This window comes from Mizuhopecten yessoensis, unplaced genomic scaffold, assembly GCF_002113885.1.
Source record: "Mizuhopecten yessoensis strain PY_sf001 unplaced genomic scaffold, ASM211388v2 scaffold2255, whole genome shotgun sequence".
Lineage (NCBI taxonomy): Eukaryota > Metazoa > Mollusca > Bivalvia > Pectinida > Pectinidae > Mizuhopecten > Mizuhopecten yessoensis.
The window spans coordinates 816,776-827,456 of NW_018404455.1; the positions used below are offsets into that span (position 1 = coordinate 816,776).

A 10,681-nucleotide genomic window follows, 5' to 3' on the forward strand; every position below is an offset into this window, starting at 1 on the left:
GGTTTCTACAAAAACAAAAGATATTTTAAATGTATTACCTGTTCATTTGTTTTCTTTTAATCTATAAGTAAATCTCAGTGAACTTGTTAACCCCTGGGATATTTTTCAAGTTCTGAATTTATGTCAACAACCGATTATATATGATCACAAGTTTAAACTTTGTGAACTGAAAAGGGCAGTATAAAAAGGAAGCCCAGCCGCACTTTTTATAGACAGTCTTTTAGTGTACCACATTCACGTACAATCTATTGTTTTCCGTTCAAAAGAAGTATGAAGGGAACAAACCTGCCTCTTGCAGTCCTGCTGTTTACAACATCTGTCCTACTTGCTAAAGTCAAGTCGTCTGCGATCGGACAGAGGAGTATCGTAAGTTTGAATCACTTTCCTAACATTTATATTCATTTAATTACATATATATGTACGATATTAATAGCTTAATCAAATGTCTAACCGATTTTTCACTTAAACGTTACATTAGTATTATATATATTATAGATCTGTTTTACTGACATTTTCATTCCTGTATAATTTTCATTTCGTCAAAAAAAAAATTAGATGACAGATTGTTGAAATATTGACATATTTGAACAAACCCTGATCTGAATCATTGAATTAATTTTTGAAATATATGCAAAATGACAGATTCAAAGAAAAGTATACTAAACATGTGTGAAATTCAAATGCCTTGCTATTCTTTGAACTAAGACTAGTTATTTGCTGTTGATATTTCATTCTGGTTCATTTTCTAGCGCCGGTGCAAAATTTATCAATTAATCAGAAGTTGAGTAATACACACTATTCAAAATATTTGACTTTTCATGCTCGTTTGTATGTTGACTATGTGCTATCGTTTGCTGTTTAATTTACAATTAAAACATACAAAAAAAAACTTGTTCTGTTCAACATGTTAGTTCAATTGGATGAACCATGTATGCTGATATAATAAACAACACATACATAAAGGGTGGCATATCTACTAATTTAAAGATAAAATATGTTTACAATTGTCAAAAACATATAACGCTAGAACAGTTCTGGTGTGGATAATCAAACATAAACCCTTAAACATCACGATCCTTAAACAACACGAGCCTTAAACATCACGATCCTTAAACATCACGAGCCTTAAACATCACGATCCTTAAACATCACGATCCTTAAACATCACGATAGGCTGTACGACTAATCCTGTCAACATACTTATCTAAACCCTTAAACATCACAATAGGCTGTACGACTATTCCTGTCAACATACTTATCTAAACCCTTAAACATCACGATCCTTAAACATCACGATAGGCTGTACGACTAATCCTGTCAACATACTTATCTAAACCCTTAAACATCACGATCCTTAAACATCACGATAGGCTGTACGACTATTCCTGTCAACATACTTATCTAAACCCTTAAACATCACGATCCTTAAACATCACGATAGGCTGTACGACTAATCCTGTCAACATACTTATCTAAACCCTTAAACATCACGATCCTTAAACATCACGATAGGCTGTACGACTAATCCTGTCAACATACTTATCTAAACCCTTAAACATCACGATCCTTAAACATCACGATAGGCTGTACGACTAATCCTGTCAACATACTTATCTAAACCCTTAAACATCACGATCCTTAAACATCACGATAGGCTGTACGACTAATCCTGTCAACATACTTATCTAAACCCTTAAACATCACGATCCTTAAACATCACGATAGGCTGTACGACTAATCCTGTCAACATACTTATCTAAACCCTTAAACATCACGATCCTAAAACATCACGATAGGCTGTACGACTAATCCTGTCAACATACTTTTCTAAACCCTTAAACATCACGATCCTTAAACATCACGATAGGCTGTACGACTAATCCTGTCAACATACTTATCTAAACCCTTAAACATCACGATCCTTAAACATCACAATAGGCTGTACGACTAATCCTGTCAACATACTTATCTAAACCCTAAACATCTCGATCCTAAAACATCACGATAGGCTGTACGACTAATCCTGTCAACATACTTTTCTAAACCCTTAAACATCACAATAGGCTGTACGACTAATCCTGTCAACATACTTATCTAAACCCTAAACATCTCGATCCTAAAACATCACGATAGGTTGCACGACTAATCTTGTCACCATACATGTACTTATTTAACCCCTTAAACATCACGATAGGCTGGAGGCTAATCCTGTGAACATACTTATCATCTATAGAGTTTTGTCTTATACAGATGGGCGTTGCCGAATCAAACGTTCATTCATTGATGGGTAAGTATAGCTTTGTATTTAGTTCAATGGCATAGTTATTTTCAACATCTTTGATATTTTAAAGAATGAAACATTGTTCCGTGTAAGATTCTCTTACTACTTTTTAATTTTAACTAATATATTAATGACTTAATTAAAGTGCCATCAATTTTACTGTAAATCATTGAGTTAAACAAGAACATATTTCATATTGATCTTTAAAAGGATCGAACGGAAATTCAAGTATACAGGCAAAATTCAGTGATTGTTTCGCAATTTATTTAAATATATTGTTGATATCATTGATAACTTACTGTTTTATAAAGGTAATGATGGGTTTTTCCAAGATTTCTTGTATACTTATTGGACTTTGTGATTGATCGAGGTAAACAAATATTCTTGTTTTCCTTACACACGGCCGGTAACTATTTATAATTTCATAAGTCTCAAGAAATATTTGGGTCAGGATTTTTATGCTTAACAGAAAAGTCATAAATCTGATACAATGATTGGAAAATGCATGCGATATGCTAGATAGCCTGTTACAGACATGGTCACAATGGCCAACACAATGATATCATGTAAGGCCACACCAAAAAAGTACAAGAGATGAAATGAGAGGAAACGCGTCATCTCATTTAAAGTTTGATTCCTCTGTCATATCTTCATTCTATAAAGGAAACAAAATACTGCTCTGGTTTAAGTTTGTGTTAAATTTACGTCTTTGTTGATGATGAGAACATTTTAGTTGGGATTTATATTGACAAAAGATGCTGCCTGAAAACTGTTAAAAAACTTAATAATCACAAGAAAGATAAAAATTGTTCATCAAACTTCTATTTCAATATCAGAGATTGGCAACTATACTCAAATGATCAAATTCTTAATCTCAATTTGTATTAGTCTTAATTTGTAAAAGTGGTCTCAAGATGTAAGATGTATCACCATTTCAATGATATTCCCAAGTAAAAGTACCTGCTGACTGTTGTAAAAAAATAATTTAATGGACAAGCAAACTTGAAATTTGGTTTTCAAAAATGTGTGATTATAGCTCTGTTTCTTAATAAATCTTGTTTTTATCAAATAGGTCTATTCCTATACTTTTTTTTCCCCGCCATTATTCCTATTTAGATATGAATGCTATGGGAATTTACCAGACAGAATTACAGACATCAACATACATGATAGTACATATATGTATATCCTCTTTGTAATGTGTATTTTCAGCGAACAGCAGGAATCGCAGATCTGACGAAAGTGATTCAGGCAGCTCCTCGGGTAGAGTATTATTTTTTATTATTTTATATATATTATAAGTCATAAATAACTTGTTACGTTTGCTTTATTAACGTTAGTGAGAAGGCAAGCAAACATTCGCATTTACCAACAAATTGCATACTAACAATAAATTCCAGATAGGAATTTGAATTGGAATCACCAAGGAAATTTTAAATTATTAGGTATCTCTTATAACTTTCAATTGGAAAATATTTTGGAAGATAATTTCAGACAAAAGTTAGTCACTGTCAAAAAGCTACTAAATGATTGGTCATTTAGAAACCTTACATATATTGGCAAAGTAACTGTTATAAAAACTTTAGCTCTGCCCATTTTTATTCAAACATTTACTGTCTTACCAGACCCACCCTTAGAAATGGTCAAAGAGCTACAGAAATATTTCTTTGAATTTTTATGGAACGAAAAGGTAGACAAAGTAAAACGTACAGTTATGTATGGGGATTATAATGAGGGAGGTTTACGTGTACCACACATTATATCTTTTTGTCATGCCTTAAAAATGTGCTGGATTAAAAAAATATTGGATCCATTAAATACTTCACCTTGGAAGACACTGATATTAGATAAAATTGAACCATATGGGGGAGATAAAGTTTTTAAAATGAAAAAAGAAGGGCTTTTAAAAATTTCCAAATTCTTAAATATCTTTTGGAGAGAAATATTCACTATATGGGCAGAGTTAACTGGTGATGAACTCCCCACAACCCCAGACACTGTTGCTTCTGAGCCGATCTGGTATAATAACTTCATTAAAATTGATAATAAGATTTTTATTTATAAACATTGGTGTGAAAAGGACATTTTTTTTATTGGGGATCTTGTTGAAAACAATAGTTTTTTAACACATGAATACTTTTGTGAGAAATTCAATTTGGCTGTTAATTTCATTGAATTTTTGGGAATTTTAAATGCAATACCAAGGTCATGGAAACTAATTTTATTTCAAAGAAATGAACCAATTGAGGCAAAACAAAGTAAATTTATTCAGTATTTGAAGAAACATGAAAAGGTTACAAACTATTTTTATAAATTTATGCTGAAATCAGTCACAGAAATACCAAAGAAAAGTCAAGATGCATGGCAGGAAATTTTACATGTAAACATTCCCAAAGAATCCTGGTGTAAGTTTTATTCAATTCCGAGATATATTACAGATGACACTAAACTTCAGAATTTTCAGTTCAAACTCTTTCATAGAATTCTATATACTAATACCAAATTAATGCAATGTAAATTGAGTGAAACAGAAAGATGCACATTCTGTGGTGTGGGAAGAGAAACATTAATACATTTATTATGGGAATGTTGTCATGTACAATCTCNTATGTTTAATGTTAAAAAATAAAACAAGTGTTATCTTTGTTAAGCATTCTAATTCAACAAACAAAACTTGAATTGTTTGGGTTTTTTTGTAAATAAAATGTGATTATCAATCTTTTTGTTTTTTTGATAAAACTTGTTTTTTTTTCAAATGTGACTATTTCTATCGTCTTTATCCCGCTATTTTCCTATGTAAATATGATTGTGATGGGAATTTACTAGACAGAGTTACATACATCAACATAAATGATGGTATATCCTCTTTGTGATTTGTAAATTCAGAGCAAAGCAGGAAACGCAGATCTGGAGAAAGTGATTCAGGCAGCTCCTCGGGTAAAGTATTATTTTGTATTATTTTATATATATTATAAGTCATAAATAACTTGTTACATTTGCTTTATTTACGTTAGTGAGAAGGCAAGCAAACATTCGCATTTACCAACAAATTGCATACTAACAATGAATTCGTTTATTCGGACTTAGTTTTTAAGATTAATATTTCCGTTATATTTTATATTAACCATAAAAAAAGATAGATAAAAAGGCAGCAAAGTGCATCATTGAGATAATTTGTTTACAGAGTGATTTTATGATATCCAATTTATTGACAATTGTCAATTCATTTTTATCGATAATAGTAATGTGTAACAGATGTGATGATGTCTCCTTATATCAACGTATTTGTTATTACATCTGTTGACCCCACCTTTCCTTTAATCCTATTCTTATTCATTATTAAAAGTTGTTTTTACACAACCAATAAGATTTTCTATGTGATGTTTGGATGACTAGTACGATATGTACACTGTCACCTTCATCAGACAAATGACCAGTGAAGCGTATGCACACAAAGGTGTAAAATGCGTTCGAGTTGTCCACAAACATCGATGTCGATTCGGCTACGCTGTAAGCGTATGTACAATAGTTGTTTTATATGTACCATACTTACCAACCTGAAGAAAATGTTTAGAAAAAACTGTTCCTATCCTAATTTCAGAAATTGCGTTACAAATGTAATATCATTATTTTTTTATCATGTTTTTTAACACAAAATGAATCGATATTTCTACTGGCTTTATTTTTTGTACTTTGAATATTGTTCTATTTTAATAAATATGTTACAATGTTGTATTTAGAGTCAAACGAAATCAGTGAGAGCGTCTCTTCTGAAGGTAATTATACCAGCACCTGTTAAGAGTTACTTTTTGTTCAGTATAAGATTAATCTACTTGTTGGATTTGCTATGTTTAATGTTAAAAAACAGAACAAGTTTTATCTTTGTTAAGCATTCTACTTCAACAAACAAAACTTATATTGTTTTTTTTTGTAAATAAAATGTGATTATCTATCACTTGTTTTACGCCACCTTTTACTTAATCCTATTCTGTTCCAAAGTTCAGAAATGCGTTCGAATGTGATTTTATATTTTTATCGTGTTTTTAAAACAATTCGAATAGATATTTTTACTGGCTTTATTTTTGTACTTTAAATATTGTTCTATTTTAATAAATTCCTTACAATGTTGTATTTAGAGTCAAGCTCAACCAGTGAGAGCGTCTCNATGAACTTTGAATATTGTTCTATTTTAATAAATATGTTACAATGTTGTATTTAGAGTCAAACGAAATCAGTGAGAGTGTCTCTTCTGAAGGTAATTACACCAGCACCTGTTAAGAGTTACTTTTTTTTCAGTATAAGATTAATCTACTTGTTGGATTTGCTATGTTTAATGTTAAAAAATAAAACAAGTGTTATCTTTGTTAAGCATTCTACTTCAACAAACAAAACTTACATTGGTTATTTTTGTAAATAAAATGTGATTATCAATCACTTGTTTTACGCCACCTTTTACTTAATCCTATTCTGTTCCAAAGTTCAGAAATGCGTTCGAATGTGATTTTATATTTTTATCGTGTTTTTAAAACAATTTGAATAGATATTTCTACTGGCTTTATTTTTGTACTTTAAATATTGTTCTATTTTAATAAATTCATTACAATGTTGTTTTTAGAGTCAAGCACAACCAGTTAGAGCGTCTCTTCTGAAGGTAATTATACCAGCACCTGTTAAGAGTTACTTTTTGTTTAGTATAAGATTAATCTACTTTTGGATTTGCTATGTTTAATGTTAAAAAATAAAACAAGTGTTATCTTTGTTAAGCATTCTAATTCAACAAACAAAACTTGAATTGTTTGGGTTTTTTTGTAAATAAAATGTGGTTATCAATCTTTTTTTTTTAATAACACTTGGTTTTTTTCAAATGTGACTATTTCTATCGTCTTTATCCCGCTATTTTCCTATGTAAATATGATTGTGATGGGAATTACTAGACAGAGTTACATACATCAACATAAATGATGGTATATCCTCTTTGTGATTTGTAAATTCAGAGCAAAGCAGGAAACGCAGATCTGGAGAAAGTGATTCAGGCAGCTCCTCGGGTAAAGTATTATTTTGTATTATTTTATATATATTATAAGTCATACATAACTTGTTACATTTGCTTTATTTACGTTATTGAGAAGGCAATCAAACATTCGCATTTACCGACAAATTCCATACTAACAATAAAATTCTTTATTTGGACTGAGTTTTCAAGATTAATATATCCGTTATATTTTATCTGTACCATTAAAAAAAGATATATAAAAGGCAGCAAAGTGCATCAGATTACCTGTGTTCAATATCAGATTAATCTACGTGTTTAATGTTGAAGAATTAAATAAGTGTTAACTATTTTAAGCATTCTGCTTCAACAAATACAATTTTCAGATGGTGCTTTATTTCTTCATATATCGAGTTGTCATATTACGCAAACGGATTGTTAACTCTGATAGTCGACTATCAGTCCCCGAGGTTGGCCATAGCCTTGTAGCTGATATTTAGTTTGGCAGGATTTACTTAAAATGCTAGCTTAGTGACAAATGAACGGTTTTTTAAAGATTAATCCATAATTGCCGATATGGCTAAATGGTGGAGTAAAAATGCTTCTTTGTTAGACTTTCTGCACTTCCCAGATTCATTTTTTCGTATTCCTTATGGTTATAACAGTTAAGAACGTTTTTGAAAGCAAGCAAGCATGATTATATGACAATTTTTTAAACATGATACTGAGGATAACAAAACGATATGATCCAATTGGCTACAGAAAAAAGCCAGGGTAATTCGCCCATGCTTTTCAAATGTTTGATAATTAACTTAGAAAATACCCAATACAAAAACTCCATTGACGTCGATAAATTCATATTGGGTAAATTTTAGAAACTTGTAAAGGATGTTATCATTTTAACCTTATTAGTTTGATTTTTATCAATGTTTTTGTTTTACTTTATCCGGATTTACATGCACTACACTTCCCCCTTAATTTTGGAATTAATAAAAAAAAATGACGCATGTTATAACATTTACCAGTCAGTTATGTGGACCAGAACATCCATAATTGTTTAACTTTGACATTAACTACTTCAATTTATCCAAATCATCCTATTTTTAGATTCAGCAGAAAGCAGGATATTTGGCTGATTTGAGCAGCGTAATCGGTAATGCTTATTTTATCACCAGTATATAAAATAAATTAACTTGATGTTTTTATGATTTCGTAGTTATGCCTGTTTTGGTTTTGGTTTCAATTTGCTTTATTTAGGGTTATGCTCGTAACGTTGATTCTGTCTACCAGTATAACCGGTATACAAGTAGAAACTCAAAGTACGTTAGATCAGCCATGTTAGGCGGATGGTAATAACAGTTTGGATCACTTTGTACTGTGTACAGCTGTTATAAACAAGCAGTCGTAATAACCAGCTACAAAATGAGAATTGATAAAAACAAAATTACCTCATAAAACTCATTTTCAGGAGATAAATGATTCTTTCAAATAACAGAAATTTATGTAATTTTTATATGGTCAGTTGTATACTCAAAACTGAAAAAATGAGTGGACAAAATTACCTGACCTCAAACTAATATACGTTTTTATACTGTCTGTACAAGTTAGTGCTTCATATTTAATATAGTAAAGGCTACATCAGAATAAAGGCACAAACAAAGAAATGTCGCGTTAGGTTGACCATGAATCGTCAACCGGTGTTAGGTGACATAAACTGCCGGTGTATCTACAAATAAATGGCTAATTTATCGGGAACGATCATATTAGATCAAATTAAATGTAATATAATTGAAATAAAGACAGAACTTTGAGACTNGAGTAACTAGCCGTGCTGCAGTGTTCTGAACCCTCTGCAGACGACTAGTTAGTTTGTCAGATATACCACAGAGCAGGGCATTACCATAATCCAACCGAGAGGTAACAAGTGAATGCACCAAAATCTTGCATGCATCTGCAGTTAGAATCTGCCGAATACAGCCGATGTTCCTGTTCCTGTTTAATAATTCCATCATCAATTATAATAGTTTATTTTATTATTCCATCATCAATTATAACAGTTTGTTTAATAATTCCATCATCAATTATAATAGTTTGTTTCATAATTCCATCATCAATTATAATAGTTTGTTTCACACTGTTTAGGCTTGGTAATTGAAGATACACTGTAGCCAACTTTACTATGCTAGCATTTAAATGTACATGTTAGTCATGATTATCAGAAGTCTACTCAGCTGGGTATTAATTATTTGATCTTGAAAGTGATTTGAAATACGAAAATGTCCTACGAAATTCATGTATCTTGATTGTGATGGTTAAATAAATAAGAAAGGACAAAAGAGTTTCTCAAAAATGATTTTGTGAATGTTCTTTTCCGAAGTCTAATATATGTTTGTTAATGTTAACGTACCGCAGTCTGTCGAAACAACTGCGGTTAAAGTTGAAGTCAAACAGTTTCACAAGTATATTAAGTAAATTAGTATGAATAAATCTGAAATTTAAAAAAAAACAAAAAAAACACTAATGTCCAGTATGAGCGAGCAAAGCTAGAGCTACTTATCTCACCAGACGCTGGGTTGAAGTCTTGTTTACGTTATCTCACCAGACGCAGGGTTGAAGTCATGTTTACGTTATTTCACCAGACGCATAGTTGAAGTCATGTGTTCGTAATTCACCAGATACTGGGTTGAAGTCATGTATACGTTATCTCACCAGACGATAGGTTGAAGTCATGTTTACGCTATTTCACCAGACGCTGGGTTGAAGTCATGTGTACGTTATTTCACCAGACACTGGGTTGAAGTCATGTTTAGATTATCTCACCAGACGCTGGGTTGAAGTCATGTTTATATATACAACATTTGATATAGCGCCCTCCCTATCTAGCTAACACAAGCCACTCTAAAGCGCTTTACAGTACATAGATATACAATGTTATACAGTCAATACAATAAGCATATTTATTAATCAATACAATATTGAGGAATTCGCAGGAGCTGAGTTATAAACGGAAAGATGATAAATTTTCATTTTGAAAGAAAAATAAGGAATGTCATTTTTATCTTGCTGATAAGAAAAAAAAGGCAACCTAACATAGAAAAAACGTCTTGCACCAAATTATTTTTGCCATCAAATAAAGCTTCGCTATTGAAAAATTATAAAGAGCTTAGCATACAAAGCTCGGCTTATGAACATGTTCAGCTGGTATTTTACATCTTTACAGTGGAACGATATTCTATAGTCGATTCTCTCTCTCTCTCTCTCTGTCTCTCTCTCTCTCTGTCTCTCTGTCTCTGTCTCTGTCTCTGTCTCTGTCTGTCCTTCTGTTTGTCTGTCTGTCTGTCTGTCTGTCTGTCTGTCTGTCTGTCTGTCTGTCTCTCTCTCTCTCTGTCTCTCTCTCTCTCTGTCTCTCT

At 31.6% G+C, this 10,681-nt stretch overlaps 1 protein-coding gene across 2 annotated transcripts; it reads left to right on the forward strand.

Moving 5' to 3' along the window:
* Positions 1-238: 238 nt before the first annotated feature.
* Positions 239-8,430, forward strand: LOC110445372. 2 transcript variants are annotated; one of them, XM_021489945.1, is made up of 8 exons: positions 239-366; positions 2,251-2,287; positions 3,494-3,544; positions 6,022-6,057; positions 6,418-6,440; positions 6,524-6,536; positions 7,276-7,326; positions 8,379-8,430. In XM_021489945.1, the coding sequence occupies exons 1-8, from the start codon at positions 271-273 to the stop codon at positions 8,405-8,407; spliced, it is 336 nt and encodes a 111-aa protein (XP_021345620.1). In that variant the 5' UTR covers positions 239-270; the 3' UTR covers positions 8,408-8,430. The 2 variants fall into 2 exon arrangements, with proteins under 2 accessions (XP_021345620.1, XP_021345621.1); XM_021489946.1 differs by lacking the exons at positions 6,418-6,440; positions 6,524-6,536.
* Positions 8,431-10,681: the final 2,251 nt, after the last annotated feature.

Excerpts from the sequence above, each read along its gene's own strand:
- LOC110445372 (XM_021489945.1), top strand. The coding sequence starts at position 271 with ATGAAGGGAACAAACCTGCCTCTTGCAGTCCTGCTGTTTACAACATCT. Across the intron at positions 2,288-3,493 it reads AAACGTTCATTCATTGATGG|CGAACAGCAGGAATCGCAGA; the intron begins GTAAGTATAGCT and ends GTGTATTTTCAG. Across the intron at positions 3,545-6,021 it reads TGATTCAGGCAGCTCCTCGG|AGTCAAACGAAATCAGTGAG; the intron begins GTAGAGTATTAT and ends TGTTGTATTTAG.